Source organism: Sander lucioperca, chromosome 11, assembly GCF_008315115.2.
Source record: "Sander lucioperca isolate FBNREF2018 chromosome 11, SLUC_FBN_1.2, whole genome shotgun sequence".
In the NCBI taxonomy this organism is placed as follows: domain Eukaryota; kingdom Metazoa; phylum Chordata; class Actinopteri; order Perciformes; family Percidae; genus Sander; species Sander lucioperca.
In genome coordinates this window covers 18,763,679-18,784,478 of record NC_050183.1, presented here as the reverse complement: position 1 = coordinate 18,784,478, position 20,800 = coordinate 18,763,679, and the positions used below count along the sequence as shown (strand labels likewise).

Genomic DNA, 20,800 nt, shown 5'->3' with positions numbered 1-20,800 from the left:
ATATATATATACATAGCTGACTAGTTATATATATATATATATATATATATATATATATATATATATATATATATATATATATATATATATATATATATATACATAGCTGACTAGTTCTTCTTTCATAAGGTAAACAGATAATAATATTTTTTTACCAAACATGTAATAACTGCATATTGGCTTTGTAGGGCTGTGTTCAGCTCTACTGTCAGTATAATTTATGACCCATTGTTGCCTGTTAATTATTTTTATTTTTTTTCTATCTGTATTATGTAATGTTTAAATCAAGTGGCTACATGCAAACACCAGAAACCAAATACATTGTTTTACATACTGTATGCAAAATGCTCAACAAATGCAACATGAAAAATGTGAAAGAAGTTGTAACTTACTGAGGCATTTGATCTGTCCAATCCATTCACCATTGATGCAGGTTCTGTGAGGCCCACCCTCCATGGTGTAGTAATTTTGACACATGAATTCAACCCTTTCTTGATGGCTGTAATTACTTTTCACGGTGTACTTGATGTCTCCATCTGTGAGAGGTGGTGGACTCCCACAGCCTACAAGCTCTAAAAAATATATATTGGTACAAATAAGGTAGAGGTTGAGGTAATAGATTGTGGCACAGTTTAAAAGGTTTCACATATATTGGCACACCTTTGTGGGTGAGGGCTGCGGAAAATGCTTACATCACACAATATTTTGCATTCAAAAATGTCAACCTAAAAAATAAATACAAATCAGTAAATCAGTCAGAAAAACAGTTTTTACCCGTAAATATAATATTATCTTCTGTAGGCCTATATTTGCATCCACTGAAGAAGGATGTGATTATAGAACTGAAGACATGGTAAAGATACATTTACATGAGATATACCTTTTAAATTTGAAAATATATTTACTTATAAGTTTTTGGTCTTAATTTAGTACGTTTTTTTCACTGTTCAATGATTTCTAATACTTTGTAGAAATATATCCTAAAACTGTATGATGAATAAATATATTGATCTCCTAGACGGTATATCACAATCTAATGAGCACATAGGAATGGGAACATACATGGGGTCTGACCAGGAAACCTGGCCATTTAAAATTGTGAATATGTAATTAAATGCAGGTCATTAAAATTAACAACAATAAATCACACTAAAAAGCATCGATAAGGACCAATTGTAAAATATAATTTGAAAGTCTGGCCACAGCAATATCATATTATGCAAATTCACCTTCATATTTGAAGGACAAATCCGGCGCAAAATGAACCTAGGGTTAATAACACGTGTACCGAGTTTGACGTTCTCTGGGATATGTTTTCATGCTAATCGAATGTGACCAGTTTGATCACAAACCGCTAATTAGCTTATAACGCTAGTCGTTGGGACACGGCTAAAGTAAAAAGAAATCACTATTTCTATACCACTAACAAGGCTCAAAATTGCACCACACTTCCACGGTAGCATAATGAGGGTCCCTACATGTAAACCGAAGCATTAAGAACTTTGTAAGTGTACAGACAGTTTATTAAAAAGATAGTTTAGAAAAACAGTACCTTTCACATATACAGGCAGGCGCAATCTTGGCAAAACAGTCCGACCAGTCGAATGACAAACGGCGTACATATATTTTAATAAACAGATATAATTAATGCATTTCCATGTAATTACATTTCACAAACGTAATTCCATTGACCCATTGGGAAACCACAGACCATGGGAGATTCCAAGTGACAGTTCAGCTCACGTTGCACGGCGTTCGTCTGTATACGTGAATGGTACTGTCTTTCTAAACTATCTTTTTAATAAACTGTCTGTACACTTACAAAGTTCTTAATGCTTCGGTTTACATGTAGGGACCCTCATTATGCTACCATGGAAGTGTGGTGCAATTTTGAGTCTTGTTAGTGGTATAGAAATAGCAATTTATTTTTACATTAGCCGTGCCCTGACGACTAGCGTTATAAGCTAATTAACGGTTTGCGATAAAACTGGTCACATTCGATTAGCATGAAAACAAATCCCAGAGAACATCGAACTCGGTACACATGTTATTAACCCCTATGTTCATTTTGCGCCGGATTTGTCCTTTAATGGAAAATGGCCATCTGAAAAACAGTGAAAATATTAAAGAAAAATTAATTTTCTTAGGAAATGCAAGCAAAGTTGTTTTAACAGTGTCGTCCCCTTAGCCCCTCTTCTCTGTGAGCTTTTAATCCCTTTGCCATTGTTTGGAGAGTGGACAGTAGAAATGACCTATAATATTATGATATGCAGTTTTAATGCAGTATGGTGAATGTTTAAACTTTTAGTTATACTACAAACATTATAATATAAATATTTCCTATTAAATCAATTTTCCACTTTGTGCCACTTGATCACAGCGAATCAAATCTTACCATTTTCAAAGCTCTTTCCCCACTTTTAAAATACGGACACAAAAGTAACTCCATAAAACAGTAATGGAAGAAATATAAAGTTCACAATACCTCGACAGAGTGGATTTGGTATCCATCCATCTCTGGTGCATGTGGCCTGGGTAGCACCATCTGTGCTTATGTAGCCTATCTTACACCAATATCTTGTAGTCTCACCCATTTTTTTTTGTTGCCACCAATTGTATTCCAAGGAATACACATGTTGCGGTCTTTGATTGCTGCATACAACCTCTAGAATAAGAGAAAACTTGTGTATCTTCAGTAAAGATTGATAATCATCATCACAGGTTAATGAACCATACACACACAGTTAGAGAACAACAATCTCACAGTCGATGGTTGTACCTGTGCATACTGGTCTGATAGTCCACTCTCCGTCCTCATTGCATGTAGTTACTGCTGATTCCTGATTGTTAGAAATCCCGTACTTCTCTCCACAAATGACTCTCAGTGTCTCACCAGGTAAAAACACATTTCTGGAAACAGATTCATACCTGGTTCCTTGGACTGGCGGCAGTGTCAGTTTACATGTTATTGCTGCATTTGTTGGGAAATGAAGCATATTATATGTTAGCACCAATTTCCAATTTTGATAATCATTGCGAATCAATGTATGTATTATTGGTTTATAAGACATTATTCCATTTCAGAAAACTAAGTATTTATAATCAGTTATGATACATCAGAACAGTACAATACTTTATAAACCTTGTTAGAAGTTCTCATGCATGATTCTAAACATTTTTAAAGATTTTTACAAAGCCTTATGAAAGAATTATGTCTTATAAATGTGCTTATGATGCATTATAGACATGGCGTTCATAGAAATTGGTAACACAGATTTTCTTTTGTAACTGGTGTCTTAGGCCCCTAGCATCAACTGACAAAAATGTATATATGTAATGTATGCATGTGTGTTGTTTTTTAACTACAGTAAAACAACAGAGAAAATGGACCTAAAATCTGACATGCTTACCATTCTGTTGTAAAGATGAATCACTGTTCAGTAACAGGATAAAAAGCCAAAGAAGGTGAAAGAGTCTCATTGTGAAGATCCAGGAACCGCTGTATTTAGGAACTACACTCTTTGAGGCTGAGGTAATGTTTTTCCTCTTAGAGTTAGTCAGATTGAAGTCTGTCTGTGCAGTAGAAATGACGTTTGCAGTGAAACAGTCTCTCACATACACACACACACACACACACACACACACACACACACACACACACACACACACACGTATTTACACAGGTTCCCAAAACAAGGAATGAGATTAGAAATGTAAATAAATCCAAACAGCATTTTCCAATATTGGTTTAATTTAGTATTTATTAATTTCAGCTTTCAGACATGGATTTACTTGGGTCAAGGAATCAGGGTCAGGAATGCTTATAAAATAGAAAATAATAGAACATTTGACCACCAGGCTATCATTAAAGACCACAAACAATGCTGTAAATCTTGGTGTAGTCATGGACTCAGACCTTCATTTTAACATCCACATTAAGATGAGATACAAAATCAGCCTAGTATCACCTTACAGTAAGACTGTATCAAGCATTAAAGGACTTATGTCTCAGCTAGATTTAGAAAAACTTGTCCATGCCATCTTTAACAGGCTTGACTACTGTAGTCTTGTTTTTAAATGTCTCTTAGAAGTCCTCTAAAGACCAGGAGAGATCACATCACTCCAGTTCTCAGATATTTTAACTGGCTTCCTGTTTGTGAAATAAGTTATTTTAAAATGCTACTGTTGATTTATAAAGCACTGAGTGCTTTAGGGTCAAAATACATTTCTTTTTTATTAGAATTGTTACAGATAACATCACTAGAATATACAACAATACAATATATTTTCCCTCTGGTCAATCATTCACATGTTTGTCCAACCAGCTCATGTCACTTCCAGTCAACTGAAGCTTTTACTGGCAAGAGGACAGGGTCATCACACCATCAGAACACCCACACAATCAATGGGTGGCTCAGTGGGTCTTCCATTGGTACACCTGATCTCAGGTTCATTACTATGGACTTACAGTTTTTTCCGATCGCTATGACAATTTTTTCAATACTTTTAACAACTTTCCTAAACTCTTAACACAGTTAGCACAACATCCATCTGTGTAGGCTATACATTTAACATATTTCTTGTTGCTTTGACACAAAATGCATACAGTTAACACAAATTTAATATGCTTCAACTTCTTTTACACACAAGCTCCACCAAGACCAAAACAACGGATTTTTACTGACCAATTTACAAATGCTTTCACACTGTATGTCAGAACAGATAACATCATGTTCTAAACCTAACGTATAGGCTAAAGTCAAAGTGAACAGCTGTTCACACATAAACTCAAATATACCCCCTCCATTTTATTCCATTGCTACTGAGAAACAGCTGATTGAAGTTATGCAAATAGATCAATCACAGCTGACTGATATCTAGGAAACACACTCAGGTGTTGCGGTTCTTTCAATCGCATGACCATATGTTACTGTACTGTAGTAGTACATACAGTAAAAGAGGACATATTTGGGCTGATTTTGTGTGGAAAAGGAACAATACAGATGAACACAAAGAAAGTAAGAAAAATTGCTGCACGAGTGAGAGGAAGACGAGTACCAGGACAATTCTGTCTCTGTCTTCTTTTTTTCATACAGTAAACCGTACATTCTATAAAGCTACTCTGAGATAGGTTTTCAATAATATCATAATCCTACAATGAATCATTGTGAAAACAAAACTTTCTAGATGTGTTGTTACTTTGGCCAGGTCATCATCAAAAAAGCCAATTAGTACATTCAAGATTTTGTCCATGTTGATATTAGTTGCTTCATGTACATTTATTAAAAACGTCGCATTGTATAGCTTTTCATATAGCTAGACGTCTAAACTCTGGGACAAGGCTGTTATGTTTACAGTTTTTCTCAATTGCTTAAACACATTTGCCCCACTCTGACATCACATTTTCAAAACAGTTAACACACAGGATAAAACTGAAGCTCAATGGCCAAAAGGACTCATTTTGTTAGCAAAATGCTCTAACACTCACAAAACATTAAAAGCATGCAACATAAGCAAATATTTCCATCAAACACCACAACTTGTGGTCAAATTAATTTATTCTTTCAATCAATCATTACACAATGGACAACAAAATACAAAATACAGCCATCAATATGAAATATGACGCTTTACAAACTCAAATGGATACTGAAAAAAAAGAAAAAAGCTACCAAAGGAAACTTATTAAAAAAAAAAAAAAGATATATTTTATCTTTCACATTTAGTCCATTCGTTGTTGACGATTATGCCACAGGTTCTCATCAACATCGCATTGAATGTTTTCCCTTGCAATGCACCGAGGGAAATACCTCCTTGCATGGCGCATCCATCCCTGGCAGTCCTCTGCACCTATTGCCAGGCAACCAGCATTCATTGCCTCCAGGAGGGGCATCTGCTCATATGGCCGGTGATCATACACCTTCCACCTCCAAGCAGAGAAGAACTCCTCGATTGGGTTCAGAAAAGGGGAGTATGCAGGAAGGAAGTGCATCATAATACGAGGCTGTGCTGCAAACCATTCGTTCACAAGGCGAGAGTGATGGAAAGCCACATTGTCCCAAATTATGACATACAGAGTCATGCCAGGCCTCAACAGCCCTCTCTCTTCGGGTGGAATCAGTATTTCTTTCAATGAATCAAGAAATGTGATGAGCGTTCTGTATTGTATGGGCCAATGGTTGGTATCTGGTAAAGGACCCCATCATTGGAGATGGCAGCACACATGGTGATATTGGCACCCCTCTGACCTGGCACTGTGACAGTGGCCCTCTGCCCAATGACGTTCCTCCCGCGTCTCCTCACTTTACAGAGGTTGAAGCCGTCTTCATCCACAAAAATGAATTTGTGATGTGCCCCCTCAGTTTCAAGCTCCATTATTCTCTAAGAAAAAGAACAAATTCATAAAGCAAATTACAGTATTCCAGTCGCATGTAACTATGGTAAACAAGGTATTACAATAACAAAATCTGTACCTGCACATACTGGAATCGTGCCTCCTGAATCGTGCCTCCAGAAAATGTCCTTATTTACTTTTCAACCCGTTACAGTCGTGTGTCCAGCATTGAGGAGAATACTATTTATTTAGTACCTGCTATACTGCATACCTCAACCCTTATTTATTCAAATGTTTTATTAAGAGTATGAAAAATAAATCCTTAAAATGCAAATGGGCTTAACAGCATTGCAGGCCTGACTAATACATACAAACATTAACCAAATGCTTTAATAAAACAATACATATGAGCTAAAAAAACAGAATGCATGAACATGTACTGTATGTTTTATTAACACTGTCTCAGTTGACAGAGCTGAAGAAAGCCCAGAAGATCAGTAAACAACTGTACTTCTTGTTAATCATTTACATGTTTGTCCAGTCAGAACATGTTTATCACATCCAGTTAACTAAAAACCTTTACTGGCAAGTGGGCAGGTTCAACACACCATCAATACACTTCTGACGCATGGACAATGTGCCGGTACGTCTTCCTTTAGTACAAGTGAACTCGATAGTATCATCATGGGGTGAATACAGCTTATCAGAATAACCATATCTGAAGGCAATATTATATCTGTTCATGAGCTCTCTATCCATAGTACAGGGTTCTGCAAGAGATAACAGATAAATAGCATTTTATTAATGGGAAATTACCTCACATCAAACTCCATGTATAATTAATACTATTCTTGAATGCAAAATATATTTAGAGCTTAAAAACTGAATAGGTCTTCCTAAATGTAATCAGTAACATGCTCTTCTACTGCTGTTAGCGAAGTCTGAGGCTGCTTGGCTTCTGTCAAGTCACCTCCTGATCTGTCTTTTTATTCCCTATGCTGCTTTTTAAGCTATTGCTGATTTAATTCACTCTCCTAACTTCCTTGTTATTTGACGTTGGTTTTATCACACACGTTGTTCTGTATAACATTTTGTGTTGTTGTGTTTGTTATGTACTTTTTATTTATGTAGCCTGATGTTATTTATCTGTGTCAGGGTTTTTACTGGCTCAGAATGGCTCAGAATGGCCCTTTAATGGGGACTACTACACACAACAGTGTACATGATCGGTCGGCGTACAGTAAAGGCAATGAGTCTGTGCTATCTTATTTGACAGAAATGTATGCATTTACCTTTTATTTCTGATCTGTGACCTAAAAGAAATGCAGATACTGCACTCTGCCTCTAAACAATCTTCAGAGGAAGACACAGTATCTACAAAACAAATGTGTTCTTTCACCTCTCTTGTCCTGCATCATGATTACATTCATCAGCTGCCTTATTTATTTATTGACGTGGACTAACAAACTTAAAAGGTTGTTTCTTCAAAAAGGCTATTTTTCAAATAGGCTTAACAGCCAAGGGAAAAGCTGTGAGTAAATGTAGCTTTAGCTTAGGATAGTCAGGGATATCTCACCAACTAGCTTTGACTTGATATATATGTATAGCTGACTAGTTGTTCTTTCATAATGTAAAACAGAGTCCTGTCTTAACTTAATTTTTTTCACCAAACATGTTGTAACTGCATATTGGCTTTGTAGCGCTGTGTTCAGCTCTACTGTCGGTATAATTTAAGACTCATTGTTGCCTGTTAATTATTCTTTTGTTTTTTTCTATCTTCATCATGTAATCAAGCAGCTACATGCAAACCCCAGAAACCAAAATCAGTTTTACATAGGCTACAAATGTCAACATGAAAACTGTGAAAGGAGTTGTAACTTACTGAGGCATCTCATCTGTCCAGTCCATTCACCATTGATGCAGGTTTTGTAAGTCTCACCCTCCTTACGGTAGTAATTCTGACAGATGTATTCAACCGTTTCTCCATGTCTGTACTGGAATTTAAGAGCTCCCCTGGTGTCTGCATCTGCAAGGTATGGTGGTGTCCCACAACCTGAAGGAACTAAAAGAACATAAAACACACACACACACACACACACACACACACACACACACACACACACACACACACACACACACACACACGGAAAAAGTTATTTCCCAGAAAAGCTCTTCAAGTCTTTTTCTTATTGAAGTCTGTAAATGTACACACTGCCAGTTTATTAGGTACACCTAGATAAAACTAATATAGTCTTATAACTAATAATATAGCTAATACATCCCATACCTTCATGAAGGTTTTAACACTCAGGTCTTGTTCAAACCCTTTTAAAGATGTGTTAATTCAACTTTATTTAACTTTAAGTTGAAATGTTAATACCAGTTGAAAATTCAAATTAATTTGATGAAACTTGAAACACTAAGTGTTATTACTATATACTAGAAGAAGAAGAAAATAGCACAGCACAAATATAATTTGTAAAATGTCAAACAGGGTAAATAGAGCAAATGTTGTGAGATTGCAGTGCACTGTGAGAAACATCTGACTGTTGGGTCATTGATCATCTTTTTCCATCATTTTCCAAGATAAGGAGCAAGGGGAAAAGAATTGATTTACCTCCACATGTTGGGAAGGGATCACTCCACCGTCCGCCTGCTAAACATTCAACCTCAGCTTTCCCTCTTAGAAAGTCTCCACGCCAGCGGCAAGTAAACGTCAACTTTTCTCCTGTTCTTAGTTGATCGCGCTGTTCATATGTGGGGAGTTGTAAGCCGTCTGATAGATGTGGGACTTTGCATTTTTCTGTTTTTAAGAAGAGAATATGTTTAATCAAGAGCTTTAAACAGTATAAACAGCAGCATATTACACTTACAGTTTACTTTGATTGCTTAAGCACTATTTTGAATACTGGGACCGGTTTTCCAAAACACTACACACAATTAGCACAACCACACACCCAATTAACACCTCAGACCCTTTGCTAAATTAAACACTCTTGCAAAAACTATACACTAATTTATAAAAAAACATATTTTGTTACCATATGAAACACACACGTTCCATATGACTTAATTCAGTTTGAACCAGTTACACACTGCTGTTGCTAACCTAAAACACTTTTAGCAATTCCATTCTTAGTGATTGGAGTACTGTAAATGTAGTACACAGAGAAAATATACAATAAGGGACTGTTGGTTGTTCATTTCAGGGGCCACCGGAGGAGTTTTGGGATCTTCAGTCAAAATTGACCTGACCCTCCCTTCACTAGCAATACATTTTGGATGACCCTCCAAAATAATATGGAAAAAAGGGTTGACCCTACCCAACAATTCATTGATGCCTTCTGTACTGGTTTGTGCTTGGTAAAGACATACAGATAGCCATTGTTTTTTTTACAGCCATGACATATGTGACTAAACCTCTGCATTCTCATCTTACACATCCCACTCCTCTGTTATGGTGTGGTGGCCATTTTAGTAGATTTACTCACTAACATTGTTGTGGAAACACAATAAGCACTGGAAACTATATGCACACTTCCTGCATTACTGCATTACTTCAAATACTAAGTTCCTCCTCTAGTAAACTAGTTTTCATATGAAATAAAACAATAAAACATTGAGACCATTCAGCAAAGCACACTGGGTAATTCAACACTGGTTGCTATGGACTGGTCACTAGGCTTCCTCAGTCATTGTATATTTTAGCATATAGGTAAAGCTGCCAAAGCTTAACATTATCCAAAACTCCATTTCTCAGACGAGCGTCAATTTGGGAGCTTGTATGCTAATACTCCTTCCTCCATTAGGGATGTCAAACGATATTTTTTTTTAATCGCGATTAATCGCTGAAGTTCTATAGTTAATCGCGATTAATCGCATATTTTATCACATGATTAAAATTCTATTATTTTGCATTTCAGAACAGTTTTTAAGTACATATATATATTTAGATATATATTAGATATAACAATCAGAAGCAATTTTTACCAGTGTATCTTGATTGGGAATCAAATGAATGCAAAGAAAGTTACTTTATGAACTTGATTTTAAGATTTGTAATTATTTATTTACTGTAAACAAAAGAAAAATGTGTGAATCTGTCATTATTGCACAATTCCTCCAAGTACCTAACTAAAAAACTAAAAATCCCTATGCTTACTAGAGTCAATATAGTGTTTAGTAACTCCAAAATAATGTTGATTACTCACTGACGTCCAGTGATCACCGGTTAATGAGCAGCTCATTTCTGCACAAGTCCGTGTTAACACAGCCCATCTCCACTCTTACCCGGCGACAGAGAAACAGGCTGGATAGTCCGGTACACTGTTGTTTCCACAACAACAAAAACACAGCAGTCTCTGAACTCGCGTTGGGAGTTTCATTGAAGTTGGATGTAGTCCAGTTTTTGTCTAATGAGCGGACACTTGCAAGCAGGATTGATGGAACAGGTGGCCGGCTAGCGTTAGCTTTCCACCTAGCTAGGCTATACTCCAGCCCCCATTCGCGTTTCACTGCTGAGGATGTCCCCCCGTAATCGCCCGCTCCGGCCGCTGCAGCTGCTGCTGCTCGCTCCGGCCACCGCAGCTGCTGCTGCTCGCTCCGGCCACCGCTGCTACCCGCTGGTCAAACTAACCTGTACAGCGGGCCACAGCAACCTCTTGTTTCCGAACATTCATCTCTCCCCCGCCCCCCGAGGGCCGGTGGTCTAGCATCACTTTAACTGTACTACTATGCTTAGCTCCGTAGGTGGTAGCTCAAGCTTGACGTGCTTCGGTGATATTTTAATTCGGCTTTACACAACGTGCATATGGCTTTCGACTTGTCTACGAGCCGTCCGGGAGTTTTGGAAAATAAAAGGCGCCATTCAGGATTTCATTGCTGCTGTCTTTCTCCATCATGCCTGCAGCCTGCAGCAGCAGGATGTGTTACGAGGAAGTGGCAGCTTGATGATAAGTAATGGTGCTGCAAAGGGTCAAAATAGTAGCCTGTTAGGCACGACACAAAGCCAAGTGAAGTGTAAAATAAATTAATAAATGCCGGCATGCAATTAAAAAAAATTAATCGCATCGCGTCGGCCCTTAATCGCATTGACGCTGACAGTCCTAATATATATATATATATATATATATATATATATATATATATATATATATATATATATATATATATATATATATGCGTGCTCATTTAAATATTAATTTATTTTACACTTCACTTGGCTTTGCGTCGTGCCTAACAGGCTACTATTTTGACCCTTTGCAGCACCGTTACTTATCATCAAGCTGCCACTTCCTCGTAACACATCCTGCTGTGATTTTATATGTGATTTTATATATATAAATCACTGGGACCGAAAGGATATTTGAGTCGGGTATGGCAAAATGAATGATCTCTTTGTTTTTACTTGTTTTTGGCAGTAAAAGTTAAATATCTCCATTGACAAAAAAAGTAAACATCTGTCGGTACACGATCCGTTCTGCCTGCACGATCCATTCTGCACATGCGCAAAATGTTTGCGCATGCGCGGTTGTACGAGGATTTACGACACTGCACGATCTGTTCCACGCTTCCGGTCGACAGCCAAGCTAACGTTAGTTTAGCTAACAGCTAATTCGGCTAACCGCTAGCTGAGACAGCATGTAATAACTTTAAAAGACACTCAAAATAAAACTTGAAAATAAACGTTGACATATATAACAAACACCTAACATATATAACAGCTGTTACGTCAGTTCTACTTTACTTGTGCTCATTTAAAATACAATCACTCAATACTTGTCTTTATTGTTATTACTGTGAAGTCTTAATTTAGCTGTAGCCTGCTTTTCCCATTACGTTTGAGTTAACGTTATTTTAGACTGAATCTAGCTGTCAGCTAGCGGTTAGCCGAATTAGCTGTTAGCTAAACTAACGTTAGCTTCCCGGTGGAGGCTAGCCATAGGCTAGCGTGGAACAGATCATGCAGGTCGTATGGATACGTAAAACAGTATTATCTTGCGCATGTGCAGAACGGATCGTGCAGGCAGAACGGATCGTGTACCGACAACATCCATATAGACCGACCACCCCCCTGTATCTGCATGAAATGGTTTGGTCCTGCCGTAGCGCACTCAGACTCAGTGACGGTGTGGCAGAACTACAGTGACTACAGTGTTGTCAAGTAACGTTAAGTCAAAATTTCGTTTTCAAAAAAGGAAAGAGAGGAAAGACAAAAGAAAGGGTGTCAAACTGTAACCCAGTTTTTCACCAAGAAAGGTGTGTAGCCTATGGTCTGTGAGTGGTATTAACCTGTTGGCTTAATGTCCATAGTGAAATAAGCTAGCTAGCTACAGACTAGTGTTAGCCTACATTTAATCACCATTTAATCAGTGCAGGGAAACGTTTAGCAGGATATTCATATTAAATCATTGTCCCTGCCCCTTTTAGCAGACTTAACAACAGATGAGTCAGCAGCACCCCAGTCTCCCCCTAACTGTGCCCCTCCCTGTCCCAGTGAAGAAGGTGAGCAACATTGTGTTCAATGCATAGACTGTATAATATTAATAATAATAATAATTAATAATAATATATACAGTCTATGGTTCAATGACATGCCAGTTAGCATCATAGCAGGGAGTCTGTGGGGATTTCTCTGCAGGGCTTGAGCGTGACAGTCACTCATTTCGGTCTTTTGTCACGCACTCCCACCACACATTGTATTTCTCACGCAGAAAAACTATTTATAATATATTTAATATGCCGCAGTGCACAAAATTTCTCTGGCGCGCCGCTCTCACTATGAAACCGGCAGGAATCAAGCACGTCTCCCCTGGAGTTCTTAGTTCAGCCTGCCACTTATCAGCCAATCAAAAAAAGGAAAGGGGCTACAAAAAACACTATTGTATCTGGGTAAGATTTAACGCAACAACCAATGAAAAAAAAAGCATAGAGCAGCGTACAGCCTCTTCCCTAAACGTTCGCTCATTCAGAGACCAGAGACCCAAACGGGGCTCTGTGTCTGTGAGACGGTCTGAGATCTACCGTATCAGCAGAGCAATCACGTAACACACAGCAGACTATAGTGCAGGTAGATTATTTTCTGAAATATAGTGAATATTATAACTTTATTTTTCTCAAAATATCACAACTCCTCCAAATCTCAGAGAACACAGATGAGATATACTTTGAATGTGCACAAAGTTTTGAACATGAGCAGAAATCTTGCTCAAACTTAACAATAATACAGTCCAGGGGTTTATTAATAAATTAAAATGAATTCATATGAAAATATATTCCATTATGTTTTTATATTTGGATTGTAATCTATGTTTCCCTTTACATAAAGTTATTTCCAGCATAAATTGATTCAGAAAAAGGTAGATATAGGGGCATACAAATTCACCAGAATGCAGGAAAGTGTTTAACGCTCAAAATTTTCTGGGGGAGGACCCCCCCCCCCCCATCATTAGTCACCATGTGGAAATGGAATAAATACTTTGTATTTGGTTGAATTGACAGTGCCGTGTGTCAAATCTTTTCTTCTGCAAGTCTGAACAATTATTAATAACAACAACAAAAACACTAATAATAACAAACACCCCCATTCCCGCGATCCATCCAAACCAGTTAGGTTCCTAGAGATGTGGTGACAACAGCTGCGCAGAGGGGGCCCAATTTGATTTTTTGTCATGGGGCCCAAAATTCCTGGCGGCGCCCCTGAGTGTGCATAACACTGTTAGCTCAGCAAACAACAGACAAACATAAAGTACTGTATCCAGTACAGGTTACAATTACAGTTAAAAAAGGGGGACAGGCAGCTGGCAGATAGTGAGGAGATGTTTGCTGTATGTGACAAAAAATGTTGTAGCCTAAAAAACGCGTGACATCGCTTAAAGCACCTTTAAAGGGTTTACCTTCACAAATGGGGAATGGATGATCCCACTGTCCATCTTGACCACATCTCAGCACTGAACTGCCATTCAGATATTTCCCAGGTCCTTCACAAATGAATGCGAGGAGGCGATCAGGAAGTATGGGGGCGTCATTTTCTGGTAAACCTATTACTGTAACCCCTCCATCTGCAGGCGGGTGGTTGCAGCTCGATGGTGAAACTAAATATAAACAGTCCGTAAGGTCAGTGAAGATAAAAAAACAAGCTGAACAAGGCAAGTTTTTGATATGTAAATACACTCACATTTTATTAGCCAACATCACAGAGTAGAGTTGCAGCACAAAAAAGAGCTAAACACCACTGAAATCCTTTAGACTTACCATATTTAGTTTATTTTGCTTTGAACAAACAGATTGATGCTTATTTGCTCAAAACTGAAGTCAGTGAAATAGCTTAATGTAGGTTTTTTTTTATAAACCTCTCAGTACCATCATCTGTGTTTTAATTACTCTAAAAGTTATTCACAAATTTCCAAATGTTTGCATACATATTGTTATCACCATCTTCAACAATTAATTGTTTACAAATAGGCGTACAATTGAGTCAAAACCGCCATACATATGTGCCACATACTTTACAAAATGAAGCCTGTGTCTGAAAGGGACTTAGCGTATGTTTTCTTTTCCCCAAACTCTAAGATGGTAACGTTTAAAAAATATAATTAAACACATCTTACAACAGTGTAAGCAGAGTACTGCAGTGAGCGTGGAACAGACAGTCAATTCACTTACGTTCCCTGTTGCACGGCCAGCCCTCGCTGGAGCATACATAGGCCTACTTATGAGCAGCACTGTATATATATATATATATATATATATATATATATATATATATATATATATATATATATATATATATATATCATAGTGGTGGATCTGGGTGTCTTCCCCAGGGAAGTTTTGAGCATCAACGACTTCATTTCCTTTATTCAGATACACTTTTATGCACCAATTTACGGTGGAAATACCTTTATTCAGCCCATGTGAAGAAGAAAAACACAGATGGCATTTCAAAATATATCAAAAATATAATGGAAAGTATGTTGTTGCGTGTCACTGGGCATTTTTAAGTGGTTATATGGAAATCCTGGAGCTTTCTTAGTGGGTATACTGCGTACACGTAGACACCACCACTGAAATGGAGGGATGCATGTGTACATCAATCCATAAAAATCCTCATGAACAAAGCTAAAATAAAGCATGACAAAGACATTTCATCAAAGTGTAAGCTCATAAGATCACTTAAAACAACAGTAAAACGCACTGTAAGAATTGACGTAATAGAACAAATTGATAAATTATCTTTAAATTACCAAAACAATAATTAAGAGGATAAGGCTGTATGTTATCACAGACCGCATGAACTGGCCTCTGTGCAAAATGCAGTACTTTTACAATAATGGTAATGACATATCGGTACACAAACTTGGGCCTTTTAAATATACAACGAAGATACCAATGTAATATACAGGTTATTCCTCTCTTATCTATGAGTCACGTACAATACCCTAGTTTAATCTAAACACTTTCTGTTTCTTGTATCCATGCACCTTGTACTGGTATTTATTTGTCCTCGTACTGTTACGTTTGTGTTCCAGTTGGACTGTGTGTAGAACTTGTATGTATTTATGTGTCTTGTATGTTTTTATACTTGCTGCACACCGAATCGCCCTTCAGGGACAAGTTGAAGTTGAAGTCCACAGAGCTAAATCATAACACTTCAGTAAAAAAAAGACCCCTACTTACCATTCTGTGATGAGGAAACTTCCACAATCCCCCACAGTTGGAGAAAGAAGATTACAGACAAGCTCATGGTCCTTCGACAAACGTTTCCTGAGCAGAACTACTGTGTGTTTGAGTCCTCGGGGAGTCCTGAGGTTCACAACACGGTCTGCCCTGTGGGACTGTACAACGCACAACACATTGCAACACACCAACACAAATAATTCTCAATACTGGATGTTCCAGATGTGCTCACAAACAACGTATTTTGAGCATCAGTCTAATTCATAAAAAGATGTAAAGGAATATGTTTTAAGCCAATGGTTGAAATTAATTAACAGTTATAAATTACCTTTGTTAGAAGATATTTGGCTTGCTATCAGTGATTACTGCAGATTATGCTCACTATGTTTGGCCAATTCAGGATGTTAGATGTTCTCCATAGAAGTCCTATGGAGAAGGGCAGGAAAGGTTGTTGGGCATACAAAGCACAGGACTTTAATAATAATAATAAAAAGGTTTCCGTCCTGTTTCACATATTTAAAATTAGTCCATTAAAACATGGTTGTAGTTTTGATTGAGTGTTGAAAAATTCAAGGCATGTTGGGCTTCAAATAATTGTTAACTTTTTTCAATATTTATAAATAAATTAAATATAAATTTATAAATATTTCCTTTTTTATTTTTTTTACAAATGGGAAAAAAATGGAATTACAAATCCCATGAAAAGACCAAATCAACAATTAATAAAAGTGACTCAGATTTTGAACTATTATTAGGCTTCCCTGATGGTATACTTTTTAGGTTCCAGATCTTCTCTTTTCTTTTTAATTATGGTGCATATACTGTATGATGTACGCAACACACTAACGTCTATAATACAGAAATGTTGACAGAATGACATTCACAACAGATGACGTGCATATTAAAGAAACTGCCCAATTTTAGGTTTCATATAAACTTAGAATGAATGTAACATCTGCCTTCAGCAGCAGGTAAAGTTTATTTTCTAAAACTGACATTTATCCAGAAACATTAATTATGGTATTAAATGCTGAATGCTGCAGACTGTTTACTGAAAATTAAGCTTTATTTTCATAATGAACAATTCCAGCCATCCGCAAGTCCGCATCATACTGCCAGGGGGACCATGAAACATTTTATGATTTATTCATTCAAATTATCATGACCTTCTTTTCTTTTCTTTTTTTTTTTTTTTTTTTTTTTTTACAAAAAACTTCATAGTTCAACAAATATTTAAATTTTTAAGTCTAACATACCAAAAATAATGTGCTATTCTAACAAATCTATTAACTCTTAGAATCTGCAAATATGTTTAATGCATGTCTTATACAGTATCTTTGTAATACATTTCTCTTGTGTTGTTCTTCGACATAAGAAAAAATTAGGCTATGTCAAATTATTTCACGGGACATACATCAGGGTGTCCCTGAAAAGTTTTCTGCAAGGGGACCTCTAATTTACTGCTTAAATTTGACTTTAAAGTGTATTCAGCCTTTTTTTAACATCGAGGGCAGGGGACTACAGATGAAAAATAGACTTTTGGCTAATTCTGGCTTTTTTAACCCATGTAAAATCATGCGTTTTATTAATTTGTACTGTCCCCTTTCATAAATAAACTGAATTGAATTGAATCTTCAGCACCTTGGACAGCCAACGTATTCGTCTTATCGGCATCGGCATACTTAGACAAGTGCTGCTTAAAGAAACCTGTTAGGAAATTTAAGTTAATGGAAACGTTTGTAGAAAATGCTCTTAACTTCTAAGACCAATCATTATCAGGAAACTGGGCCCAGTTTTGTAATTTATTGTGCTGCATTATTATTTTGAATATTATGTGTTTTTCTCTTCCAGGAGAGAAGAACAGCTTTCTCCAGTAAAGCTGACTTGAATCTTTCTCTGAGCACGTAAAAAAAACATACTTTACACCAATCAGACATTTAGAGCCAGAAAACAGACGTGAAAATATAGGTTTTATTAAAATTATGACACAAAGATCTGAAGTATAGACACTGGATCATAACTAGTCTTACTTTTTACTTTGGTTAATCGTTTACATGTTTGTCCAGCCAGATCATGTTTATCACATCCAGTTAACTAAAAACCTTTACTGGCAAGTGGGCAGGTTCATCACACCATCAATACACTTCTGACGCATGGACAATGTGCCGGTATGTCTTCCTTTAGTACAAGTGAACTCGATAGTATCATCATGGGGTGAATACAGCTTATCAGAATAACCATATCTGAAGGCAATATTATATCTGTTCATGAGCTCTCTATCCACAGTACAGGGTTCTGCAAGAGATAACAGATAAACAGAACTTTAATAATGGGAAATTACTTCACATCTTACTCCATGTATAATAAATGCTATTCTTAGATACAAAATATATTTAGAGCTTAAAAACTGCATAGGTTGTCTCAAATGTAATCAGTTACATGATCTGTGACAATACTTAAGGGTGTGGCCGGGCAAGCCGGTGTGTCTTAAAGAAGTATCCATGTACCTGACATCAGGGGGATCATCCCCGTACATATGGAATATGTAACGGTGGAGAGATATTCTCAATATGATAGAGAACAGAAGGTTAATTATACCTTTTAGAGAGAATGAACATCATTTTGATCATTTACATACTATAGTTATAGGGACTAGATATTTCTGTGTTTTTATTTAAAGTATATTGAAATCAATAAAAAGGGTGTTTAGTCAAATTGAATCACATGAATTTTTCAAGAGTCAGAAGCTGAGATGTTAGCCTACTGCTCCTGCTATTTTGCTGAGATTATTGAGTTTACCTGTTTTTGGTCTGCATCATGATTACCATTATTATCATCATTTGCTGCCTTATTTATTTATTTATTTATGTAAGAAACCAAACTGAATTATTAAAATGTTGGTGCATCTAAATGGCTATTTTTCAGTTACAGTAGGCCTAGGCCAGATAACATCTTAGTGAGTGAGTAAATTAAGCTTTATAGGTTAGGATAGCTGTGGATATCTCCCCAACTACAGCTTTGACTTGACATATCTATAGCTGACTAGTTTTCGTTTGATAATGTAAAAACTAAAATTCCTGTCAATTGTCACCAAATGTTATGTTACTGCGCTGGCATGCTGGACTGAATTGTGGTTAGTTCCAAAATTAACTTTTTGGGTCTATCTGCCATTGGCTGTTCAAGTGAAAATATTAACTGGCAAAAAAAAAAGTTTAACCGGCCATAAACTGCATTGGATGGTAGTAAACGCTGCAGCTCAATGTATTGATGTCACAAAACATACTCTTGGCGGTCAGTGCGAAATTCTCCTCTGTGATACCCGACCAGTACCACTGCTAATCGAGCTGGGTAGTGAGCTAGATAAGTAAGCCAACAGTGGACATTGAGGCGCAGTCAAAGAATTTCATTAGAATTATTGATGGTCATACGTTGCATGCCATGTAGGGGTGGGTGAGAGGGCCAAAATCTTCTACCATGGTATGTAATTTCGTATCACGCTTATGGTAAATATAACGCTACAGTAATTGTTCTGTAAATAGATAAAGAAATGGTTCAAAATAACTATATCATACTTTATCACATGTGATTATTATCTTCTTTATTTCTTTATTTTATAAAACAATTGCCTCAGATGAGACAACACTTAAAAAAGTTTTAAGGTTCCTGAGAACAATAATTTCAAGTATTACAAGGTTAAGGTTTAAAGGTAAACAGGTTACCGAAAAATTTAAAAAACACAGAAATGATAAATATTTAGTATTTTATAGTATTCCAAAAGAAAAAAAAAAATCCTGCAGGATTTGCTCATCTTTTATAAAAAAAACAACAATGAAACAATGTAAAAAAAAAAAAAAAGCTACAGTGTGTGAATATCTGGTAATCAACTCAATCTTGTATCATGTTTTATACAAGCTATTGTAAAAGGTTGGGATGCATGTCGAAACATGGATATTTGGTGGAAACGGTATGTCAAATTTGATTTCCTAGGATAGAAAAGGCATGGGGATGGCATGACCCGCCCTACTTTCCCTCTAATTGGCCAGTAATTATCGCCTGCTCTAGTTGGGTGGTTTAGTTTAAGCAAGAGGAGTGGGATTGGTTAGGGTAAGAATGTCAGGGTAAGCCAATCGGTGGCAGAGTAGGGCGGGACATGCCTTCGCCATCATGGGAAAAAAATACTCATAAACGGTGGGGCGCCTGGATAGCCATGTACAAAGGCTCAGTCTTTGTCGTAGCGGCTGCAGGTTCGAATTTGACCTGCGGCTCATTGATGCATGTCATTCCCCCTTTCTCTCTCCTTTCACATTTTCAGCTGTCCTAAAAGCCTAAAATGCCCAAAAATGTATCTTAAAAATAAGTAAATAATAATACTCATAAATGGTACTGTATTGCCAAGTCTCTAACCGTGGACACATTTCTACGGTTGCACGGTATATACCGTCAAATCAGCCAACCCCGATGCCGTTGCAGAGTTGATGCAAAACAAAATGTGGTCAATCAACTCGTGTTGCAGTGATGAAAGTTTGTAGTGAAGTAGGCTTCATTTAGCAACCCATCAATGGTGAGTGACCTCTTTTAATTTTATTCGCCAACATAGATTTTCAATCGCATTTGGTGAGTGGCGGGTGCAAATTTTGGACCCTGGTTCTACTGTCAGCATAATTTAAGACAGTGTTGCGTGTTAATTATTCTTTAGTTCTTGTCTATCTTTATTATGTGATGTTTAAATCAAGCGGCTACATGCAAACACTGGAAACAATATCAGCTTTAACATAATGTATGCAAAAT

General features: G+C 36.9%; 2 protein-coding genes and 1 long non-coding RNA gene across 6 annotated transcripts in view; all 3 read right to left on the bottom strand.

The window, feature by feature from the left end:
• cfh (complement factor H) overlaps positions 1–20,800 on the bottom strand; it is a 120,735-nt gene that overhangs the window by 77,446 nt on the left and 22,489 nt on the right. The gene's annotated exons all lie outside the window — the stretch shown is intronic.
• LOC116038094 (complement factor H-like) overlaps positions 1–20,800 on the bottom strand; it is a 65,205-nt gene that overhangs the window by 38,363 nt on the left and 6,042 nt on the right. For 3 of the 4 annotated variants that reach the window (XM_031282294.2, XM_031282292.2, XM_031282295.2), the window contains 3 exons: positions 14,230–14,427; positions 8,952–9,137; positions 8,217–8,396 (listed from right to left, as the gene is read on the bottom strand). In XM_031282294.2, the coding sequence (XP_031138154.1) occupies positions 8,217–8,396; positions 8,952–9,137; positions 14,230–14,427 (564 nt within the window). Of the gene's footprint in view, positions 1–6,771; positions 7,105–8,216; positions 8,397–8,951; positions 9,138–14,229; positions 14,428–20,800 lie in introns of those variants that run through there. The other variant, XM_031282293.2, reaches the window with a different exon arrangement.
• On the bottom strand, positions 14,525–14,999 carry LOC116038099. The gene is made up of 2 exons (XR_004102019.1): positions 14,914–14,999; positions 14,525–14,871 (listed from the first exon to the last, which is right to left on the bottom strand). It is a non-coding gene; the product is annotated as an uncharacterized LOC116038099 (long non-coding RNA).